This window comes from Sciurus carolinensis, chromosome 9, assembly GCF_902686445.1.
Source record: "Sciurus carolinensis chromosome 9, mSciCar1.2, whole genome shotgun sequence".
In the NCBI taxonomy this organism is placed as follows: domain Eukaryota; kingdom Metazoa; phylum Chordata; class Mammalia; order Rodentia; family Sciuridae; genus Sciurus; species Sciurus carolinensis.
In genome coordinates, this window is record NC_062221.1 from 69,152,106 (window position 1) to 69,178,059 (window position 25,954).

At 39.5% G+C, this 25,954-nt stretch overlaps 1 protein-coding gene across 9 annotated transcripts in view; it reads right to left on the reverse strand.

The window, feature by feature from the left end:
• Positions 1–25,954, reverse strand: part of Kalrn (kalirin RhoGEF kinase) — a 636,539-nt gene that overhangs the window by 368,750 nt on the left and 241,835 nt on the right. For all 9 annotated transcript variants that reach the window (XM_047563083.1, XM_047563086.1, XM_047563085.1 and 6 more), the window contains exon 7: positions 2,161–2,352. In XM_047563083.1, the coding sequence (XP_047419039.1) occupies positions 2,161–2,352 (192 nt within the window). The remainder of the gene's footprint in view (positions 1–2,160; positions 2,353–25,954) is intronic.

Here is a 25,954-nt window from a genome sequence, read left to right on the forward strand (position 1 = left end):
GAACAGGAAACTGGACCTCAATATTCTCAAGGTCCTAGAAATGCAGAAGTCACTATCAATCATTACTTTAAAGGGTATGACCAGCACTCTCAAAGCATAGGGCTAATCTTGACTTGTGGCACAAGTATTTATTTCAGTGTACAGGAAGGTTGCAGGTGGAAATAAATGGGTAGAGAAATTTAAAAGATACCAGGATAGTGTATAGTGTGAATACTCATGGTAATAATGTCTACTATCTAGTAAACACATCAGGCACCTTATATATTCCATCCTCAATGTCATGTCCTTATAACAGCTCTATGAGGCTCATGCCTATCACATTAAGGAAGAGGAAACAAACTCTGGTGAGGTGATTTGCCTATGGTGGACACAGGACTGGTCTCCAAGTCTACACTTTTTAAGTTATCCCATATTGCCTTCCCTGTTACTTTGGGTAATAGAGGGAGAGATTCAAGGAATAACCATGTGTCTGAGGTTCTTTTATCTGTGAGTTACTCAAATATGATACCAAGAAAGAAACTCAGGTTAAGACCACAGGCTTTAATGTTAGACACAACTGAGTTGAAATCTCAGTGACCCCATAGATTGTGTGATTTTTAGCAGGGGTATATTAGCGAACATTTAACAACCAGCATATATATGTATGTGTGTACATGAATATATCTATATGTGTAGCGTATGTGTATATGTATGTATATGTTACAAATACAACATAAATGCATTACAAATTTCACTGACATAAAGAACATGTAACACAATTTACAAAGAATAATAACACACGCCATGCTCTTTATTGTAATTTCATGTAACCAATGGATTTTCTACAGGATGGTTTGGTTGAATTCTTGAATACAGTCAACCTACAGTTGCAACGGATAAACTTGAGTTCTGACACCAATATACTGGGTGATATTTTCACTTACATTAAAGAGTAAAGCAAAAGTGAAAACATCTAAGATACATCAGCACATCACTTGTCCATCAATGATGTGAGTGACTGCTGAATTGAATGATGGTTTATGAATATAAGAAGAATATGTCTTTCATCTTTTTTTTTTTTTGGTGGAGGTACCAAGTACCAAGGGGTTGAACTCAGGGGCACTTGATCTGTGTGCTACAATGTAACAACTACAGACAGGACACTGTTTTTAAATCAAGTGTTTATTTTTAAACATTTCTCCCTCATTTTCTTAAGACCCTAGACAATCAACAAAACCATAAATCAAGCCCTGGTTTGTAGCATGTGATGCTTCTATGGTATGAAACTCCTACCACAGTCATTTTAAGCTACCAGTGTGACATCACTGAATGTGCAGTAGAAAGAGATGACCAGCAGCATGTAATTGAGTAGGATTTTCCCCATTAAAAAAAAAAAAATAGGTAAAAATAACCTCGAGAACACACATAATAACTAAACACAGCAAAATAATCAAGAAATTATGAGTTTTGAATATTTACTAACCTTTGCTTTTAATACAACATAATTATAAATTTATATGATTTAGTTTTACATAGCTCATAAAATTCCTCAAAACTTAATAACTGGCTCTCCATGAGCTGGTCTGAACCAGGCTCAACATATCACAGGTTCTTAGGTAGGTCACTTAATCTGAGCTCTAGTGCTCCTCTCTGTAAAATGGGTTAATAAGGTCACTGGCCAACACTCAGCCACTTAGTAAGTAAATGGCAACAGTAACTATTATTTCTATGCATTGTATTATTATTATACATAACAAATGTTTCATGTAAAATTAGTTTCCCCTGCTCTCAGTACTCAATGATCACTGGACATTCATCCCTTTGGTCTCTGCTCAGAGAATGTGCCACATAGACAGTCAACACATGCGCACGCGCGCGCACACACACGCGCACACACATGCCCCAACCATAAACTACCAAGCAGAATGTGAACAGGCTCTGGGTCCCCTTTTATCTGTATGAGAAGCAAGGCCACCAAGAGCTAATAAGTTTCTTTGTGAACACAGAGGCTCTGAAAAGGTAGAACACCAGTTCCCGTTGCAGTTGTTCAGCAGGGCCTTGAGTATTTCAAAAAGATAGCAGGGGATTTCTGTGGAGAAAGTGTTTGTGCCCCTACCCTGCCATCCTGGGCTCCAGCTCTCCTCCCACCTCCGTCAGCCACTGCAGATCTCTAGGCCTCACCTGTTCAGCCTTCTGATGGAACACGGCAGACATGGCCAGGATGGTGCTGCGTTCATCCAGGGCAGCGGCGAAGCTCTTCCACTCCTGGTCCAGCTGTGTGGAGATCTGCTTGATTTGCTGGGAGGCATAATGGCCAGCCTCAGAGAGGCGGGAAGCCACAGACATGATGCGGTTGATATTGACATAGGCATTCTGGAAAGCAAAGGAGAGTGGATGCTTAGTGGGGCAGGCTGAGAAGACATCCATCAGGCACATGAGGAGTGGGAGTGTTTTGCAGGGAGGAGGTTACCTAAAACAAAAAAGTTTGAGAGAGGTTGATGTACCATATTGGTATAACTGTTGTGGACACAAGGGAGGTTATTCTCTATGCTATAAAATCCTGGCAAATGGCAGGGACAGTAACTGAGACCTCTCCTTCTGGGGAACTGGCACAGATTCTGTGGTAACTATTAATGCACATTAATTCAGGCACTTTGTATGGAATAGCTTATGTGATCATCACATCTTAAGAGGTCACTCTAGGGGGACGGCACAATCCTTCTGAGAGCACTCTTTGGAAACAATGGATCAGACTAGGTTTTAAGCTGAAGGAGGCAAAGATGTCTCTCTTACTCAGGAGAGAGATGCACCCAGGACATTACCACTACCTACAACATGACAGCAGGTGCTCACCAAAGACAGCACACAAGACAAGGTAATTCTATATCTCTCTGTAACAGACCAAAGACACCTCTCCCATCCTCCATGTCCACCCCACACCCCACAGCCCCTGCCAAAAGAGCTGAGTCACTGGCCACCAGTCAGGGTGTACATAAACATAGCATGTGGAGTCACATTTTTCCATGCTAAAAATAAGATCTTGGACCCCCTTATCGCTGCTGGAATTGGGAACACTTCTCCACCTGATCCCAGACAGCATCTGTGGTTACTCCAAAAAGCACTTACGGGCACTCTCTTGACCCTCTGTCTCCTTTTGTTTTGTGTTTTGTTTACATTCATTCTCATCTTTGCTTGCCAATTAAAAATTCATGAACATGTGTGTTGTTTCCTACCAGAGCAGCAAAAAACCCTCCAGCAAGGAACAAGACAAAATAAAACCCCCACAAACCTAAGACGGTAGTGATCCTGGTTATTTTTAACTGCTACTTTCTATAAACTGTCTGAAGTATCAAAAGAATCAAGTTAATATTGTGGCATCCACAGGGAGCATCTCTGAATCACACCATGTCTGTCTAAAGAAGGGTCAGGGAGGTAGGTTATTCACATACCTTCACTCCTTATTGTAAATCTTCTCAAATGATAATAAATATTCTTCAGCAACAGCATTTTCTCTAGGCCCTACTAGCTCAGGTAGAGTTCATTAATACTGGGTAGGCTTAATGAAGGTTCTTTATTTTCCTCTCCCACTTCCCTCATGGTCCCCATTCATCTTAGCTGTTCCCAGCCTCCGAGCACTCCGTCCCAAACCTGGGCCAGGTTGACGAGGTCTCACTTAATCTAAAAGGTCCCTGTGGAAGCTTAAGAGGTTAAGTGAGGTACTTAAACACAAATCCATCCTGAAGTCTAATGACCCCCATGCACCGTCTCTATTTTTAGCCTGGTGTGAGACCTTCCACACACAGTACATTTCTGTAACAGAGCTAGAATATTATTGACCATCGTTATGTGAAATAACTACCCTTCAAAGACTAGGGAGTCATTATCAGTCCTATTTCTGAGTTAGAACACAAATTCTTCCGAAAATTAAACTCTATTTATAGAACTGACAGGGAAAAAACAACACTGTACTTAGAAAAGGGAACGAGAGAAAAAAGCATGTACTGATTTTAATAGTTTTACCTTCTAGAGGAAAACATTGAACCCCCTTTCCCAAATTTCCTGCTTCTATCATTGTCTTAGTGTGGGTTCTTCCCAAGGCAGACCTGGAGATAAGAAAAGTACTTGGGGCAGATAGTTGACTTAGGCATATTTCCAGGAAGCACGGTGAGGGAGAGGGGAAGACACAGAGAAGAACTATGTGTGGGGGTGGGGTGAATAAAGGATGTACTGCTTGCTGGGTTAGTGCTCTGAACAGATGGGGTTCACTCCCTCTGGAGACTTTTTGAGAAAACACTATAAAACATACTTCCAAGGTGTCCCACTGAGGGGTGGAGAATCGGTATTCATGTACTAGATCCCATTGCTCATTGACTGAAGGTCCCTCCTGGGGTAAGTCCCCCCAAATTTCCACAGTGACCCACACACAGGCCAAGCACATTCCCAAGCTCAGAGAGTGACCAGGACAGGGAAATACTGGAAGGTGTAACATGGTTATCATCTGTGAATGACCTCCAGGACTGGCTGAGTGGTATGGGTGGGACACGGACAGTGTCTGATAGAGTTGTCCTCCCTGACTGGGTTAAAATCCTGGACCCTATCAATATCTGTCCAGACCTGTCTGTGGTGTTGGGTTTTCCTGTCCTGGAGAAAGACCTTATATACAGCTCTGGCCAGATGGGATATAAGAAAAGCAGTAAGAGCAGGGCATCACCCTGTTCCCAGGAGCATCCTAGGGCCGCTGGTCTGTTCTCCTCACCACCTGTTTACGGTCTCCTCCCACCCAGGGAACAGAGGGAGGTGAACTTCCTAGCTATTAGAGATGTCCCACTGTGGCTGCCTGTTAACAGCTTGTCACTCACTCAAATATTTATGGAGAAGTGGGCCAGGCTCTGTGTTGGGGGCTATGGGAGATCAAAGAGGGTTGAGACAGGATTCCTGCCCACCCACCCCTTTGCCCTCAGGAGCTCACAGCTGAGACTTAGACAGATCCTCAAATAACTATAATTTAAAGCAAAATGAGCAAAAGCTTCCAAAGAGGTAGAAGTAAGTCACTGTGAAAACTCAGAGGGAAGGGATCTGAGCCCCTAGCTAGGATGCTAGAAAGGGGCTTCCTCTGCTTATGCATTCACTGGAGGGGGTGGGAGGTGGCAGCTCTCCCAGGTTCCCTTTAACCCTCAAGTCTGTGGTCAGTAGATGAACACTAAAAACAAACAAACAGACCAAGCTTACCCTTCATTTTGGAGACAAGCGCAGTAAATGCTTTCATGTTTGCTTATTAGTGGGCAGGGAAATGTCTTATTAAAACTAACAAATAATTATGTTTCACAAAAGAAGTGAGGCAGCCTTCCTCACAATAGAGAGATGGATAGAATGTGACTCATGCAGTTGCTCATTATTCCTCCCTATAGCTTCTTTTCAGAATATCACAACACCCTGGTGGCTTCTTCATTTTTTTACTCTAGAACTTGAGAAGAATGGCAGGTAGATTCTGAACTGCAGTTGTCTTCGAGAATGAGGACAGTCACAAACCAAATGAGAAGGGAAGAATGGCAGGGAAGGTCTCCAATGGCTTAAAAGGAAAGAGCGAGGTCAACAAATGGATAAAGAATGTGAATAAATAGGGGTGCTTAGTTGCTAGGCATAAGTGACTTTTTGTGGTCTTTGGTCAGTCCATCAAGTGGTTCTGTGTGACTGTTTATGCTTCTGTTAAAGAACATTTGGGAGTTGTTTGTCCTTGGGACATAGCCAGCAGGAATGGATATTTTGGCTTTTCTTGGCCTTTCCATCTTCTACCAGCTGCCCCTCCACCCTTTCCCATCTGCCTGGTTCTCTCATTCTTCCCTGCCAGCCTCAAATGCCTTTCCATCAGCAGAGCTTCCCATCAGTCAAGGGCATCAAGCCACTGGCCAGGAGTCAAGAGACATGAGCTCTGGTTCCAGGTCTGACATTCACTTAAGATGTAGCTTGGTTTCCTCACCTGAAAATGAGGTGAGGAAGGAGTGAGGAGGGAGCGTAACTAAGTGATCTCAGAGTAAGCAGTACCCAGGAGGCAAGGACAGTAGTCCTGTCCACCCAGAGGTACACACAGTCCAGTCTTGCATGCCTCAGCACCTCATCCTGGCTCTGCTCACTGCCCTGTAGTGTGGGTACCCTGTCAGGCTCCAGGTGACCAAGGACTAGCTGCCCTTCTCTCCCTCTCTCCTCTTCAGGCCCTTTCCCTGGGCTAAGCTACTCACACTAACCACCTTCCCTGGCCAAAAAGGAAAAAAAAAAAAAAAGTTATGACTAATAATTCTGGTTTGATGAGCATCTTCTTAAGTCCTTGCTTTAAAACTGCTTTATTAAATTTAGATTCCTAATGCATATGCAGTGCTATTATTATTATTATTATTATTATTATTATTATTACTCAAAGTATGGCATGGCCCAATCTGTAACTATGGTCTACCCTGCAGAATGCAACATGCCTGCAGCACAGTCTACCAAATCATCCACCCATCTCACCTCCCTCAAAGTCTGTCATCCATCATTTTGGTCACAAGCAGGAAAAATAACTAAATTCCAGTAAAATTGTACTAACTCAAAAACCTCAGGTATTGTCACCGTGCTCCCACTTTTGCTACCTAAAACATTCTCCATTTTCTTGTTGTGTTGCCAAAGCTGTTAACTAGAGATGACAGGATGGGGGGCCCCTTCTCCCAAGGCCTTGCCTCATGCTGCAATCAATTGAAAGAACTACTTGGCACAATCTTGATAGCTTTCAACCCTGCCCAAAAGGGCTCCCACTTTGAAGCTGGTTCCTGACTTACCCTAACTGGCTACACACACACACACACATACACACACACAAAGGCAAATTTTCTCTATAAGTGAGGTTTCTTCTTGCTATAATCTGAAAGAGATACTGGTTCTTTTAGAAACAACTGTTTGATGCAAGCTATGATTCTGGTAACCTTAAGATCATGGTAGGGGTTGATTATAAGAGATCATTGCCAAAAGGGTGTGTTATTTGAATCTCATTCGCTTTTACTCTAAAAGCAGAGATAAACTTTACATTTCTGTGGTCACAGGTCCCCACCCTGAATCAGAAAATCTCTCTGTGAGTCACAGAGAGATAATATAAGCACAGAGTCAGCTACCCGGCATATAACCATAACTGCAATGAAAGTCATATCTTTTCCTTTATCCAGTACCAACAGACTGGCATTAAAACTCCAAGTTTTGAAAGTATTAGTAAAAAGTACTACAAAAAGAAAAGTCTATCCAACAGCTATTCCAACAGATTTTATGGAAATAGTCCAAAGTCCCATTGTACTTCACAGAGAGCAGGTCACAATGTCCCTTACTAGTCCTGGGAAAAGGCCCTTTCCACAGGGTCTGCCACAAGTGTCCCAGTCCAACAGTTGTCAGGGCTGTCCTAGCTGCCTGTCAGGCTCCTGCCCTACTTAACCACACACCTCTTCCGGCAGATGCCTGTCCCCCAGGGGTTAAGGGGCTGGAACTCTGAATGATCCACAAGGTTTTCCTTGACCCAGATGGTTCAGAAAATTCTGGATTAACTAATGGCTTGAGTTTTGAGTCATGCTCTTTCAACATCATGCCCTTCTCTACCTTAAGTTGGAAAAACAGGGGTCTTTGCCCCTTGGGGTAGATTTCTTGAGGCACTTTCTTGCCTTAGCATGTGTTATCTACATCCAGAGCACCTACAAATGGGAACGTCTTGTCCTCATACTAGGGCACAGATCCTTCTGGTTACCTGGGACTAGACTAGACTGAAAAAGACTGCAGAAACCTGTTCCCCATACTGAGTGTAGGGCCCTTCATCTTGGGGCAGTGTGGTTTCAAGGCATAGGGAAGCCATCAAAGAGCTGTTCCATTCTGCAAGGAATGAGTCCTGAGCACAGGGTTCTCAATTTCATTCCAGTTAATGGGGCTACAGCTTTTTTTTTTTTTCCCTCTCTTTTTTTTTTTTTTTTATTGTAAACAAATGGGATACATGTTGTTTCTCTGTTTGTACATGGAGTAAAGGCATACCATTTGTGTAATCATAAATTTACATAGGGTAATGTTGTTTGATTCATTCTGTTATTTTTTCCCTTCCCCCCACCCCTCTTTTCCCTCTATACAATCCTTCCTTCCTCCATTCTTGCCCCCCTCCCTAACCCTAACTCTAACCCTAAAACTAACCCCTCCCACGCCGGGCTACAGCTTTTTAATCATTACTATGAAATGAAAATGAAGGTTGTGATCTGTTAGATCACCACAGGAGGTGAGGCACAATCACCAATTCAGGGACACTTTGCCTCAAGGAGAGCGGTTCTCTTGATAAGCCCTGGAGAACGTGACTCTCCAAATCCTAAAGCCAAGGGAGGCCAGGCAAACCAATGGCTGAGGGCCAAGGTACTCAGCAAAACCATTCAGGGCAGATGAAAATAGAATGTTAAATCAAAATACTATGCACAAAATACATAAACAGTCAGGCCTCAGCTGAGAAAAACATGCACACTAGGGACACACAACTAAATGTTATTAGTTATGGAGCACTTAGGTTGTACCAGTTATGCATGGTGGTGGGAACTTTCCTCACTTCTCGTCTCCTGTATATAGAAAAGTTTTGTGTTTGTGTTTGTTTGTGTTTGTTTGTTTTTTCATAATCAGGGGAAAATGTATCCTTAAAACTACACAGAAAGGACTCTCCCTCCCCACCAAAGTTAACTAAAACATCAGATGTGTGTGTGATAGGACTAGAGGAATTTATGTTTAAACTCCTACTTTATCCAACTCATTCTTCTTCCTTTTTTTTTTTTTTTTTTTTTTTTTTTTTTTTTTTTGTGGTGCTAGGGATCCAACCCAGGGCCTTATGCATCATAGGCAAACAATCTACCACTGCACTACATCCCTGGCTCTCATTTTTCTTATGGAGGCACAAAGGTTATTTCTGGGGTTTTTTTCCCCCACATTATAAATAATGCTAGGAGTTTTGGGGTATTTTTACTTTAAAAATAATTATAATGTATCTTTAATATTTTTGACCAGGTTATAGTCCATTAACATTGTAATTACATTTCTCCAACTCTCCTGACTTGGGTAAAGTTTTTATTTTTTTTAAAGTGGCCCCAAAATGTTAGTCAGCAGTATCTTCTTTTTTATAAGACTTGACTTATACTTATCTTTTGTCACCTTCAAAATAAACCTTTTTCTCAAAAGATGAAAATTTTGCTTCTCTGATGACAGTTGAGAGAATGTGCTTTGGATTTTAATGAAATTCTGAGTTTTGATCAACAGCAGCATCTCTGTTCTGTGCCAGCCTCAAGGGGGAGCATCCTGATGCACACCATCTATTGCACATTGTGCTCCTTGTGCTGGAGCACCCCTAGGCTTACCAGGGGCCAGGGGTCAGGGTCACCTCCTTGCTCCCAGTCAACCTTCCTCCCTGTAGTGGTGTTTTAGGTTTCCCTTACCGCAAAGGCAGCTTTTCTTTTAGCACATAGCCAAAACAACTCTGCTTCAAATTCCTCCCTGGACTTTAATGCAACTTCCTTGGCTTCCTCTTAGTTATCATCACAGAACACAAAGCTTCCAAAGTGTGAATGTGTGAGTAAGTAAACACAAGGGCCAGGTCTTCAAGGTAGAGCTCAGCTCCCCCCTTCATATGCAACTTGCAGAAAGCTGGACCCTCTAACCCAAATATTTTAAAAATCCACCTAGCAGGTACTTAGAAACCTTGTTTGTTAAATCAATCAAGTGATGTATTCAAAGCCACAAAGAAAGAAGTTGAATGGGACAGAACCGAGGCCTCTTAATCCCCACTCTGGGTCACCCCTCTGCTTATTGTTACTTTTTTCTCAAGCCCTACAGCTTATTTTTTATTTTGTCATACTCAAAAAAGAGCTTTGGGGTGAAGCATTTGAGGTTTTCCCATACAACGTTCAGAGGATTTGTGAGTAACATTCAATATCAGCAAGAACAAAGGGATTGTGCCAAAGTGATAGAGAAAGCGCAGGCTAACCTTTCTCCAGTTGAATAATACCGTATGTATTACTTACATCTTTGCTAGTGCTAAGCCCACTTTGGGTCCTAAAGCTGTTAAAGCATCAGTTTATGATTAATTAGTTTAACATTACCATGTAAACCTGCTGATTCCACCTCAAAACATATGGGCACTGGGATGGTAACATCTGGAGTAAGAACTGTCCATGCTTGAAACTATATTACAACAGCCACGAGATATGATAAGCTTGAAATGAAACTTCCAACTTCTGCCTCCCACAAACAACAGTGTCCTCTTGGTGCTGGGGGCAGGAGGAACAGGGCAGCTGATGGATGATTATCTGGTCAAGTCAGGATGAACAGTAGGTCAAACCATGTGGAAGCCATCTGTCAATGTTGGACAGAGAGAGGAAAGAAGCAGGAACAGGCCCAGTGCTTAGCAAAGATAACATTGGCCCATGAGTCCTTCTGTCCCTCTGGCCTGGCTGGCTGCAGTGATGTTTCCTCCAGCAATTGCTTCACAAACCATTAAGCAGCCATGAAAACAAGCGCCTGACCATATGTTCAAGAGCCATAGAAGCCCAGGAGCAGGTTTAAGGAAAAGAGAAACCACCCTCCTATCTCTTTTCTCAGCTCAGAGTGAAGCCTCCTTGCAGGGATGGATGTCTTTATGTGTCGTCACTGCAGGATTGAAATGGTAGAGAAGGGTGGGTCCAGTTAGAATTAAACACAGGGACACCAGCAGGGAAAGTGATAGGGAGCAACACAGCTATTCTGGGTTGGGATGTGGTAATTTTAGGTTGCCTTTATAAGGTTGAAATCAGGAAAATGCATTTGCCAGTATTTTATCCCCCAGCCCTTCCCTGTACAGGGCCTGGCCACCCCAAACTGTCTATAGCAGCAGCATCACCTGTGAGCTGGGCAGCAATGCAGAATCCCAGGTCCCTCCCCTACTTTCTGAATGAAATCTGTATTTTAACAAGACTGTCACAGGTGGTAGGTATGCACATGAATGTTTGAGAAACTCAGTAGCTTGGAACTCTGAGAAGACGCCCTAAATAAGAACTTTTTCTAGCACTCATGATGCTGACAACAATAAACTGCTGGACACTGGCCAAATAGAACATTGTGCCAAATATTGTGTCTACAATGCAGGACCACTTTTCATCCTTTATCCCCTTTACAGATGAAGTGGTTAGGCTCTGGGAATTTCATTACCTTGTCTAAGATCAGACAGTGAGGAAGGAAATATAGAAGTGCAGTTAGCACCTAGCACCCATGCTCTTACCCAACAAAATGTTTTACCTTGCCCTAAATGTGAATGCTTTTGGGCTAGCTGAGAATGTTCTTAAAGGGAAAGGGGGGATAATGAAGAGAAATTTCTCCCAGAGATTTAAGAAATCATGCCCAACAGAAACAGGGACTCTGGAGAGAGAAATCAAGAAAAATGTCTCCATCTCTGAAACTTCCCCATTGAGCCCTTGACTTAATACCTCAGCACTGACATGGACAGAGGCTTAGCAAGTGGACTTCTCCTGCCCTCCAACTGCAAACCTGAGGCTAGTCACTCTGGAGAGCAGGTATTTGTCCACAGAGAACCACAAGAAAGCTCAAGATTAAGGTAACTCTTTCCCCCTTTAATCAGTATCTAGCTTTATTGCCTGAGTCTTAAATCTGTTATGTATTTATTCATGCATTCATTCAACAATGCAAGTCATGGTATAAGCAGGGGACAAGACAAAATTTCTATACTCATGGAGCTTCTGTGTTAGTAGGAAACTCAGACAATAAATTAATGATTTAATATATATTTATTTCAGTGCTGTATAAAATACAGGTAGGAAAAGGATAGAGTGTGATGGAGCCGGGGAGGGCAACATAAGAACGAGAAGCAAGGGAAGGCCTCTCTGAGGGGATACCTGGCTTGTCCCTGAATGAAGTGAGAGAGGGAACAATGTGGCCACCTGGAGGAAGAGGCTCCAGGTAAAGGGTGAAGCAGGTCACGAGGTAGGAATGTCTTTGGTGGATCAAGAAACAGTCAGAAGCTCAGGGTAACTGGGGCAGATGAATAAGTTTTAGAGGGTAAGAGAGATCACCAAAATATGTAGACCGTAGGAAGCCATGGCAAATTATTTGAGTTATTATCCTGCAAAGGGTGGGAAAATATTAGAGCATTGTTAGCAGAGTGACACGGTGTTGTGTTGAGAATGGACAGTAAAGAAGCAAATGTGGAAGCAGGGAGACAAGATAGGAGATACTGCCGATAGTATTTTGGACTAGGGCAGTAGTCATAGAGGCAGTGACAAGTGGCCAGATTCTAGATATATTTGTAGGGGAGAAATGACAGGCCTTGCTGAAGCAAATCCATTAGCTCTTCCTCCCTTCCAGACTCCTGGCTGTATCATGAACTCTGACCTCTGTTCTTTGTACAGTTTCCTTCCCACTTGCCCACCTTGTCCTGACCTCTCACACATCTTGAATTTCCTGATTTGCAAACATTTCATCTGTAGGTCCATGGTCAATCTCTGTCCTTCATCTGGGGCTCCTGGCCAGCTACTACTCATATCCTAGAATAGCATTTGCAACATTACTGATGCTTAATATCATATACTTTGTATATGTGTCCTGCTTTAAGTTTAAGACCTTTCATGTACATCATCTCATCCTGCATTAGGTTTCATGGACCATTTTGTGCCTTTCATTCTACTCCAGGAGACCTCAAAGAAGAAGCATGTGTCAGTTCTGGCTGGATTTCAGACGAATTAACTCCTTGGCAGCTGTAGACCTGGCAGTGAGCAAGCATCCCTGTAGGTATGTGTAAGCTTGTGGGTAAGCTGAGCTATGAGACTCGGAACAAACACAGAAAAGGCACAGCAAATAATCTGGGGCAAGACATGTGCTGACAGAGGGCTCCCGAGGGCAGTGGATGGAAGCCAGTAAAGATGTACCAGGATGTGGGCAGAGAACCAGTAATGACAGAAAAGGGGAGGGAAATCTGAGGCCAGGAGGTGGCAAACGATCAAGAGAGAAGGCAGAGCCAGGCCAATGACAACCATGAGTCAGAAGTCTGAGTCTTCAGCCAAGTCCTGAGGGTAAGCTCTGAGAAGACTTTCAGAGGGCACCCAGGCCAGACGACTGGCATCAGGTAAGAGAAGCCAGACTGTGTACTAGAGCGATGCTGACAATCCTTTGCCTAAGGCCAGGAGCTTCCCTGTGTTTCCTATTGGAACTGGATCCAATCCCCAAATATAGCTGATTAGAGATTGGCAGGTAAAGGCAAATGAAGCATCTAGAAGGGTTGAGTGAGGAGCAAGGAATAGGGAGCAAAGACTGAAGGGCACTCTCCCTCCCTGGGTATACCTGACACTGGAGGGAAGTCCTCACCCTCCAATTCCACAGGTAATTATCAATAGCTTTACAGTTTGAACCCAGGTCTAATTCACTTGGCTTATTTTCTTCACCTTACAGATTTCCTAGTACAGTACAGTTAAACTGGATTCTAGGGCAGTGGGCCCCAGATGTATTTTTTTTAAACTCCCAGATGACTCTAGTGGGCAGCGAGAGTAGAAGCCTGCTTTCTTACACACATGCGCCAGCCTCATTAGAGCTGAGCAAAGAGCATCTTCCTCCTTCCCCTCCTCCTCCTCCTTAGGTTGATGATGGTGCCAAGAGCAAAGATCATAAATTAGGATCCTAAAGAAAGATCAGAAAATAAAATCTCATCCTCCAACTGAGTTGGAAAAAAAGGGAAATTCCATCCACAAGACTGTGAAGATACAAACACTACATCCTGTTCAATTTGATTGGTAACAACAGGGCTGGCTGGTAATGCATGCAGTACTTTGCAATCACAAATTTCCCTAGAAGGCCCACATTAGGGATCTCAGTGTTAACAGTAACCATGGGACACATTTATTCTTAGCAGGGAAGAGCATTTAGTAGTGACATTACTTCCATCTTTAGGATCAGAATCTCAGAAATGAGGAGACTCAGGGTGAAACTTGAAAGATCATGTAGGCCAATAGTTTGTGGACACCAATGTTTGCACTTACAAACTGGTAAGCATCCTATCTCTCAGACCCATTCCAATGAACCAGTGCTCTCCTTCACCTTCTTCTGGTGGGTGTTTGGCTTCTGCTGGAATTTTCTTATGAGGCCTCAAAAATGCAGTACCAGTTCTGTATCTTTGCTGCCCAAATTTTGTTTAAGGTTGCTGACAGATGCTATGGCGATCTCAATACTTTTATTCATTCAACAAATACTTATTAAACACCTACTAGATGCCAGGAATTTTTAGAGGCCCTGGGGATATCACTGTGAATGAGATGGAAAAAGCTCCACCCTTAGGTGTTTATAGTCCAGTGGGACAAATTCTGTTTGCCTTAGGTACCTGAATTTGGCTAAATTATAAGTTCTTCAAAAATAGATTTGTGTCTTGTGAGTCCTGTGTTCTCAGTGTGCATCAAAGGGCACAGAGAATATAAACAATGAAATTTTATCAAATATACAAATGAGTGACTGACATTAGTGTTGGTGGCCACACTCTGCCATGGCCATTCTCTTTAGCCATTAAGAAGGTTATATCTTCAGTCTAATGGGAACCCACTTATAAAATGCTCATTCTCCATTCATCTTTCTTTATTCTTTTAACAACTTTTCATATATCATATGATTCACCCATGTATAGTATACAATTCACTGGTCTTTAGCAATATTAGTATTTAGTATATAGGTATGTGTAACCAACATCACAATTTTAAAACATTCTCATTGAAGAGTGATGCAATTTCCAGAACCTATGAGAAATAGGATTCTAAGAGCAAAGTTTATAACTATGAGTGTCTATATAAGAAATTCAGAAAGATCCCAAATAAAAAAAACCTAGGCTGCATCAAGGTCCTTGAATATAAGAAAAAACTAATTCCAACACCATGGAGGGAAGGAAATAATTAAGATCAAAGCCAAAAATAAATGAAATAAAGAATTTTAAAACTCACAAAGGAAACAATGAAACAAAGAGCTGGTTCTTAGGAAAGAGAAAAAAGCTTGATAAGCCCCTAGCCAAACTAACTAAAAGAAAGAGAGAAGAATCAAATTAACAAAATTAAAGGCAGACATCACAGAAATCCAGAGGATCATTAGGGACTAGCTTATACTCCAATATATTGGAAAATCAAGAAGAAATGGATACATTTTTAGGCATATATGACTTGTTAAATTTGGACCAAGAGGACTCAGAAAACCTAAACAGACAAATAATAAGCAATAAGATAGAAATAGTAATAAAAAGCCTTCCCACAAAGAAAAGCCCAGGACCACATGGATTCTCAGTTGAATTCTATTAGACCTTTGAAGAAGAATTAAGGCCAATCCTCTTTAAATTATTCTAGGGAACAAAAAAGGAGTGGAACACTTCCAAATTCATTCCATGAAGCTAGTATGACCCTGATACCCAAACCAGACAAGGACCATCAAGGAAAGAAAAAACAGACCAAAATCCCAGTTGAATTTAAATGCAAAAATTCTTAATAAATACTAGAAAATTGCATTCAACAACTATTAAGAAGACAACATTATGACCAAGTTGGTTTCATTCCAGAGATGCAAGGATGGTTTAACACACACAAATCAATAAATATAATTCACCACATAAATAGAATTAACAAAAACTATATGTCATCTCAATCAATGCAAGAAAAGTCTTTGACAAAATTCAGCATCCACTTCAGTGTTTTTAAAACAGTGAAGAAACTAGGGATAAAAGAAACTTACCTCAACATCATAAAGGTTTTATACAACAAACACAAAGTCAACGTCATAGTGAATGGGGAAAAACTGAAAGCATTTCCTTTAAAATCCAGAACAAGGCAAGGACATCTGCTCTCCCCACTCCTATTTAACATAGTACTAGAAATTCTACCCAGAGCAATTAGGCAAGAGAAAGAAAAAATAAATAAAAATAGGAAAGGAATTAATTCAAATTATCACTGTCTGCATATGATATGATCCTCTACTTAGAGATCCAGAAGATTCCACCAGAAGATTGCTAGAGCTAATAAACAAATTCAGCAAAGTAGCAGGTTACAAAATTAACATACAAAATCAAAAGCTTTCCTATATACCAAGAATGAATCTGCTGAGAAAGAAATCAGAATAACAATCCCATTCATAATGACCTCAAAAATAAAAAAACCAACACAAATGAAGAAAACTAAGAATAAATCTAATCAGGGAGGTGAAAGACCTGTATAAGGAAAACTATGGAACACTGAAGAAAGAAATTGAAGAAGACATTAGAATATGGAAAGACCCTCCCATGTTCATGGGTATGCAGAATATTGTTTAAAATTGCCATATTACCAAAAGCAATAAACAGGATGCAGGTGTAGTTCCCATCAAATACCAATGACATTCTTCACAGAACAATAAAAAACAGTTTCTAAAATTCACCTGCAATGGGGCTGGCGTTGTGGCTCAGTGGTAGAGCACTTGCCTAGCACATATGAGGCACTTCCTAGCACATTCTCAGCACCGCATAGAAATAAAAAAATAAAATAAAGGTATTGGGTCCATCTATAACTAAAAAATATTTTTAAAAATTTACCTGGAAGAATAAAAGACTCATAATAACCAAAGTAATTTCAAGCCCCCCCCCCCAAAAAAAAAAAACAATGCTAATAGCATCACAATATCCAGCTTCAAATTATACTTTAGAGCTATAGTAACAAAACCTGCATGATACTGGCATAAAAATAGACACATAGACCAATGGGACAGAATAGAAGACACAGAGACAAACTCACACATACAGTCATTTAATCCTTGACAAAGGTGCCAAAAATATACATTAAAGAAAAAAAACTTTTAAAACAAATAGTGCTGGAAAAACTGGTTATCCATATATTAAAGAATTAGACTAGATCCTTATCTCTCAGCTGCACAAAAGTCAGCTCAAAATGGATCAAAGACCTAGGAATTAGACCAGAAACTATGCAATTCATAGAAGAAAATAAAGGGTCAAAATTCCAACATACAGGCACCTGCAATAACTTCATCAAAAGGACTCCTAAAGCTCAGGAAATAATGGCAAAAATTAGTAAATGAGATAGCATCAAATGAAAAAAGCTTCTGCACAGCAGAAGAAACAAGAATGTGAAGAGAGAAGCTGCAGCATGAGAGAAAAACTTTACTTGCTACCCTACTGACAGAGGATTAAAATCCAGAATATATAAAGAATTCAAAAAACCACCAAAAAATCCAAATATTCAAATTAGTAAACAGAAAAGTGAATTGTACAGAGAGTTCTCAAAATAAATACAGATGGTTAACAAATATATGAAAAAAAATGTTCACCATCTTTAGCAATTAGGGAAATGAAAAGAAAAACTACTGAGATTTCATCTCAACCAGTCAGAATGGCAGTCATCAAGAATACCAACAATAATAAATGCTGGAGAGGATGTGGAGAAAAAAGGAACACTTTTACACTGATGGTGGGATAGTAAATTAGTTCAACACTATGGAAATCAATATGGAGGTTCCTCAAAAACTGGGAATGGAACCACACTCAACTATATCACTTCTCAGTATTTATCATACTATAAAAATCACACATACCCAAGTATTTAGCAGCACAAGTCACAACAGCCGAACTATGGAGCCAGCCTAGGTGTCCATCAGTGAATAGATGGATAAAGAAAATGTAATATAATATATATATATATACACACACACACACACACACACACACACAAAGGAGTTTTATAAATAAGAATGAAATTGTCATTTGCAGGAAAATGAATGGAACTTGACAATATTGTATTAAGTGAAATAAGTCAAACTTAAAAAATCAAGGGTCATATGTTTTCCCTTATATATGGAAGCTATCAAGGAAAATAGAAAAGGTGTGTGAATATCTCATAGAAGTGAAAGGGAGACTAGTAGAGGAAAGGGACCAGGAGAGGGAGGAGGGGAGGCAAAGGGGAAATCCTGGGGAACGATAATGGCCAAATTATATTGTTATATTGTGTGCACTATATGAATATGTAACAATGAATTTCACATTACATATAATGTATACACCATTATTATTATGTATAATGTATTATGTATAATTTATACACCATTACGTATAATTGGAAAAATAAAAATTTTCATCATCTCAAAAAGAAACTGTACATTTTGGCTTTCAACTTTCTATCCTTCATCCATCCTCACACAACAACTAATCTTTATGTCTCTATAGTTTTGCTGGTTCCAAACTTTTCATATAAACAGAATATTTCATATGTTCTTTGGTGATTGGCTTCTTTCACTTAGCAAAACGTTTTCGAGGTTCATTTATGATAAAGTTTTTATGAGTACTTTATTTCTTTTTGTGGGCAAATAAATAATATCCCTTTATATGTATATACTACATTTTGTTTAACTGTTTATCAATTGATGGACATTTGGGTTATTTTCACCTTTTGGCTGTTGTGAATAATGTTGCTATAAATATTTGTGTATGTGTAGGTACATCTTGTATGGACATGTTTTCATTTCTCTTGGGTATATATCTAGGAGTTGCCTCACTATGTCATAACACTAATTCTATGTTTAAGTCAGACTGTTTCCAAAGTGACCACACCATTTTACACTCCTGTCAGCCATATATGAGGGTTCTGCTTTTCTATGTCCTTGCCAAACCTTGTTATTTTCAGGTTTTTTGAGTACAACTCTCCTAGGGGTTATGAAAACAGATCTCATTGTGATTTTGATTTACATTTCCCTGAAGAGTAATAATGTCAAGAATCTTTTCATTACACTTATTGATCGTTTGTGCATCTTCTTTGAAGAAATATCTATTCAGATTCTTTGTCCATTTTTAAATTGGATTGTGTTTTTATTATTGAAAGTGTTTATATATTATAGATACAAGTAGATTATCAGATTAATGGTTTGCACGTATTTTATCCCACTCTGTCATCTTTCTCTATTGACTATTTTGATGCACAGCAGTTTTGAATTTTATTTATTTTTAATTTAGTGTAAAGTAAGGGTTCAACTTCATTTTTCACATATGACTGGTTGATCCAGTACCATTTGTTGAAAAGACTATTATTTCTACATTGAATGATCTTGGAACCTTTGTCAAAAATCAGTTGACTGAGACACATGGGTTTACTTAGGGGTCCTTAATTCTACACCTTTGATCTATGTCTATCCTTATGTCAGCACCACACTGTTTTAATTACTTTTGCTTTGTGGTAAGTTTTGAAATTGATTAGTCTGAATTCTCTGACTTAGCTCTTCTTTGAGATTATTTTGGCTATTCTGAGTCCCTTGCAATTCCATATAAATTTTAGAGTCAGTTTGTCAACTTCTACAAAGAAATCTGCTGGGATTCTGATAGAGACATAAAAAATTTATTGATTCATTTGAGAACTATTGCTATCTTAATAATATTAAGTCTTCTAATCCATGAATATAAGTTTTTCCATTTACTTGTATCTTTAATTTCGTTTGATGTTTTGTAGTTTTCAGAGTACAAGTTTTATATTTCTTTTGTCAAGTTTGTTCCCAAGTATTTTGCTCTTTTTGATGTAAGAATAGTGGTTTTCTTAATTTCATTTCAGACTGTTCACTGTAAATGTATAGAAATACAAGTGACTTTTGTATATTGATTTTGTGTCCCACAACTGTGCTGAACTCATTTACTAGTTCTAGTAGTTTCTGGGATGCTTTAGGATTTTCATTGTTTACAAGATCATGTCAGCAATGACACAGTTTTCTTTCTTTCCAAACTGGATGCCTTTTATTAATTTTTACTGAAAAACTGCCTTGATGAAACTCTCCAAGACTGAATAGAAGTGGCAAGAGTATCTTTGTCTTGTTCCTGATCTCAAGGGGGAAGTACCTAATTGTTTGCCATTGAGCTTGATGCTGGCTGTGAGTTTTTCCTGAGATGTCCTTTCTCAGACTGAGAAGCTCTCCTGTACTCCTAGTTTGTTGATTATTTTTATTATCAAAGGGTATTAGATTTTATAAAATGTTTTTTCTGGGTCTATTGAGATAATTGTGTAGGTTTTTCTTTCTTCCTTCTACTAACATTAAACCAAGTTCACAATCTTGGAATGATTTCCACTAGTGATTTTTTCTCTATATAACTAGATTTGGTTTGATAGCATTTTATTGGGAATTTTCCCTTCCATATTCATAAGAGAATGATATGTAATTTTCTTTAATAATGGCTTTGTCTGGGTTTGGTATAGGGTAATATTGGCCTCATAAAATGACCTGTGAAATATTTCCTCCTCTTGTATTTTTTGTAAAAGCTTGTGAAGAATTAGTACTTATCCTTCAAGTGTTTGGTAGAGTTCCGTGTTGAAGCTATCTGGGCCTGGGCTTTTCTTCATCTTTCTTTGACTATTAATCCAATCTCTACTTGTTATAAGTCTATTCAGATTATCTACCTCTTCTTGCTCAGTTTCAGTAGTTGTATCTTTCTAGGAATTTGTCCACTTTATCTATGTAATCTAATTTATTGACTTATAGTTGCTGGTAGTATCCCTTTATAATTATTTTTATTTTATAAGGTTGGTAGTAATATCCTCTCATTTCTTTCCTGATCATTCTAACTAAACATATGCAAGTTTGTTGATCTTTTCAAAAAGCCAGTTTTTGGTTTCCCTGAATATCTCTATTGCTTTTCTGTCTTCTAGTTCATCCACCTTTTCTTCATTATTTCCTTGCATTTATAGCTATTAATTTCTCTCTAAGCACTGCTCTAGCTGCATGAGTTTTAGTAGGTGCATCTTCATTTTATGCATCTCAAAGTATTTTCCAATTTTCCCTTTTCATTGATTCACTGGATATTTAGAAGCATGTAATTTAATTTCTACATATTTTTGAATTTATGAAATTCTTTTACTAACTTCTAATTTTATTCTGTGCATCAGAGAACATACTTTATATCTTTTCTATCCTTTTTTCTTATTTATTGATGTTTGTTTTATGACCCTGCCATGTACTCTACCCTGAACAATGTTGCTTGCTCTTGAGAAGAATGCAGTCTGTTATTGGATACAGTGTTCTACAGGTATCTGTTAGGTCGGTTTGGTTTACTATTTCTTCTGTTTCTTTGTTCAAGTCTTCTATTTCCTTGTTGATCTTCTGCTAATTTGCTTTATTCATTATTAAAAATGAGGCATTCAACTCTCCAATTATTACTATTGTACGATTTCTCCCTTCTGTCAGCTTCCTGCTGGAGTAACCCTTTTATCATTGAAAAAAGTCTGTCTTTAGCTATAGTTATCTTTTTTTTTTTTTTTAAAGTGCACTTAAATGCCTGTTATGAGTGTAGCCACTCTGGCTTTCTCATGGATGCTGTTAGCATTTCTTCTCCTTTACTAACTGAATTCAAAAGCAATGAAATAAAATGTGTATATTGCATTGTTGAGTCTATAACAAATGAAGTGTGTGGGGGAAATCTACATGGGACAAAAGGCAATTACTCCAGATAATAACTGGATGTGTTTCCATCCTTGGCCTTTCAATCATTTTGTGTATTTGAATCTAACGTGTGCTTCCCATGGAAAGCACAGTTAGATTTTTTTTTTTAAATCCTCTTTGACAATCTCCACCTTTGGTTGAATTGTTTACTCCTCTCACATTTAACATCATGGCTGATATAGTGAACTTATCTGCCATTTTATTTTTTCTGTATGTCACACATCTTTTTTTATACCTCTCTCTTCCTAAATGGCTTGCTTTTGCCTTAAATGAATATTTTCTAATATCCATTTTAATATTTTTACTGATTTTTTTCACTTTTTAAAGTCATTTTCTTAGTTCCAGCTCTAGAGCTTAAGATACACATCAGAATCAGCTTCTGATGAAAACTATCTGAATTCCAGTGAGACAAAGAATGCTGCTCCCAGAGAGCTTTATTCCCTTTCCCCACATTGTGATATTGTTGTTATACATGCATCTACAAATGTTTCAAAACCAACATTAGATTGTTATAATTATCCCTTTTTATAATTTTGTATCTCTTGAAGCTGCAAGCTGGTATATATTTATAGTTTTTGTTATATTAACCCCTTATTATCATTTCAGGATATCTTCATTTGTCCCTGTGGATTCTAGTCACTATCTAAAATTATTTCCCTGGTCCAATATAGATTTTTCTCCCACCTACCTCCTTTGTGCTCTTCTTGGAAAACATAATATTTATATATGTTACAGGCCCAGAAAAAAAAATATATATATGCTATTATATATAATTGCTTTTGAAATCAGTTAAGAGAAGGAAAAAGAGGAAATATGCACTTCCCCTGTGTTTTATAGTTACATAATTGCCTTTACCAGTGTTGTTAGATTTGAATTACTGTCCAGGATCACTTGCTTTCAGCACAAAGAGCTTCCTTATTATTTCTCTCTCCCGGCTCTCTCTGGTAAACTAGCAGGACTGAAGTTTAACCTATATTTCAAACAAATCTACCCATCTTCTCCCAGTTGCCTTTCACTAGATCCTCCCCATGGGCATTTTTGAGAGCACTGTTGCCTTAAATTCCACTCTCTGTTGCAAAGTCTGAGCCTTCAGGGAAAGATTTGGAGCTCTGTGTTTTATAGTGTGTTTCCACCCTCAGGTGGGATCTCCAGCCATGGCTCTAGAGCTGGATTTGGGGACAGTGGTATGCTTTCCTGAGTGATACCCCCATTTTAAGAGCTGAATTCAATGGAATGGGGCGAGTAGCCTCAGGTCTTGGCTTGCCTTTCCCAGCAAGGGTGTTGGGGCTCTAATATTCTCACATCATTGCACCCATGGTACAGCTGCTGTTTCCTGAGTGAGGGGGCAGAATGGAGCACCCACCTCTAGGCACACTCACCCAGAACAACCTCAGCAATAGATGGATTGGGGCAGAATAAGAAATGCCCTACCTAGAGGGGTCGCACTCTAGTTTTAGCTAGGACTTGGAGGGAAAGGGACTCTGTGTTCTTGGTTGCAGACATCATGAGTGGAGTTTCCATACTACCAAGCTGGGAGGGTAGAGGGAGAGAGGAGGTCTTGGTTTGAATACCAGAGACAAACTGTTTTTACTGAATTTTAGTAGAGTTTCCTGAATAAATGCTTATTTGTTGTATGTACTTGGGATATTCCCAGAGATTTTAAATGATTGTTTTAAGATAAATTTCACTAGTTTCAATGAAGAACAGGTCTGCAGAGCCCCTCATGCAGACTCCTCATGAGTCTTTCAGAACTCATGATGTTTTATTCTAGGGAATAATCATTTTATACATATATATCTCCATAGACCAATGGTTCTCCAACTTAAATGTGCATGTAAAACACCTAGAAAACTTGTTAAAAATGGAGACTTCTAGGTCCCCAACCTTAGAGATTACAAGATTACAATTTCCCAGAACTGGGGTGGAAATAAAAAAGAAACCTACATTTTTAGCATGCTCCCTAAATGATTCTTTGGAAAGAAGTTGTACTAAAACAACTAATGCATCCCAAAGAAGATTGATGATAATGTCGTTATTGTTGTTCTTTTTCAATAGATTCTATCTACTAAGGGGTTTTGCAGTCAGAGAGAGAGAGAGAGAGATAGAGATGAGAGAAGCATTCCCACAATCTAGGAATTCCATCATTTATAAGAAGTGCTGCAAAATGATAATTTAGGGCTTCCTGGAATCAATGACAGGGGACTCCAGGGTAAGATTTCTCAGAGTGGGGACCAGCCTGTCTCAGAATCTTTTTTCTCTTGTACCAGATCTGACTATTTCTTGGTGCTGCCATTTGTAACCTTCCCTCAAAACAAAGAGAGAACATTACAGGCTTTGTTGGAATCAGTCTGATTTGCACATCTTCAAGAGCCAATATATGCCTCTGGTGAACAAATTAATAGGATTAAAACAGCTCTCAAGCATGCCACAGCAGAAAGGATCCCCACTGCCCAGCTGCACATTGTCATCACTAATGTGAGTCCTCATAGTTGTAATAATAGAAAATGAATACCATTTCATATTTTAAAACTCTAGACAGAAGCCATTAGCAATTTATTTTTTCCCAAAGAACCAGTTAATTAAAATTGTAAATAAGGCTGTGCTATGTTTGTACATACTGCTGTCTTCCTCAGGAAGAACCAAAACATGTATGGCTACATAGCCACTCTACACATACTACAACTCAGCTCACTTTGATCTGCTCACACTCAGAGGAAAAGGTCACACACAGGGGAAGAATTTATGAGAAAGACTTCCACAACAGAAGGCGGGATTAAGAAAGAGGAGGGTCCCAGAGAGCTCAGGAAACCTGGCTACCTGAGGCACTGGGGGAGCTAGAGGATATTTTCTAATAGGTTGAGTAGGTGGGTATCATTGTTATTAATTATCATTATTGTTGTTGATTTAAAAAAAAGATTCCTCAGTGGGAACTACAAAAAATAGATTATGACAAAAATCCACAGATCAGCCAATTTTAACTTCTTTCTTTCAGATCTGTTCATATACGTACTGAATACAGTATCACTCCCACACTCTCAGTATATTACTTAATAGGGCATTATTGGTACCCAATCGTAAATAAAACCTGGGAAACTTCTGATTCTCTTCCATAATTTAATGATATGCAATTATTTCTCTATGTTATGGGCTGAACTGTATCCCTCCCCAAATCATACGTTGAACCTCTAATCCCTGGTACCTCAAAATGTGATTGCATTTGGAAATAGGGTCTTTAAAGAAGTAATTAAGTTAAAATTAAGCCATTAGGGTAGTCCCTGATCTAATCTGACTGGCATCCCTATAAAAGGAGGCAATTAGGACACACGGAGAGACAACAGGGGTGCGCAAGCTCACAGGAAAAGGCCACGTGAGGTCACAGGGAGAAGGCCACCATCTGCAGGTCACAGAGAGGCCTCTAGAAGACCCAAACCTGCCAACACTTTGATCCTGGGTTTCAAAAATCCAGAATTGTGGGCTGGGGAGATAGCTCAGCTGGTAGAGTGCTTGCCTTGCAAGCACAAGGCCCTGAGTTCGATCCCCAGTACTGGAAAAAAAAAAAAAAAAAAACAGGATTGTGAGAAAATAAATTTAGGTTGTTTAAGACTGTGGTATTTTGTTATGGCAGCCCTAGCAGACTAATGCATTCAGTGATGATCACCTTAGCTGATTGCTAACTGAAAAAGGTACCTGATCCTGCCCCATCGTCTGCACTGGCCCTTTTCTTACCCTCTGTCACAGCATTCCTTACTCTCCTGACATAACTGGTTTGAAAATATGCATTTGTGGGATTATATATTTAACATCTATCTTTCTACTGAACCCTCCATGGGACATAACCATCTCTGTTTTGTTCACCACCTTGTCCCCGACATCCAGCACAATGTCTGATCCTTAATTACTTGTCCAATGAGCAAAAAAAAAAAAAAAAAAAAAGAGCGAGAGGGAGAGAGAGAAGTCGTGAGGTTCTTGAGATGTTAAATTGGGGAGGCTGACTGGTAGCCTTTAGGATTCCCTTGTATTTCTTAAAAGCTTCTAAACATTTTTTGTTCAGGTATATACTTCTCTAACGGGAGGACCCTCAACTTTCATTAGATGCCAAAGGGGACTATGACTGTTCCCTCATATAAGAAATCATGTGCCTATTTCAGCCATAGAGCAAGATTCAATAGCAAAGAAGCCACCTGAAACAAAGCATGCTACATGTATATTTATGTGCACAGATGCATGAGTTCATGCAAATGTGTGTGTATAATTTCCAAGAACAGAGACAGAAATGCCTCAAAGAGTTTGCAGAACCACGGACATCCCACCTTCCCTAAAAAACTGACGGTTTCCTGTCGTTACTGGGCTTGAACAGGAGCTGCTCATATTTGTGTTTCTTGGCAGCAACATTCAGTCACTCAGGTTGGCAAAAGGAGTCCATCATTCCTCCTTTCACCTGTTTGGGATGCTGCCATCCCTCTTTATAGGAATTTCTTTTTAATAACAAACC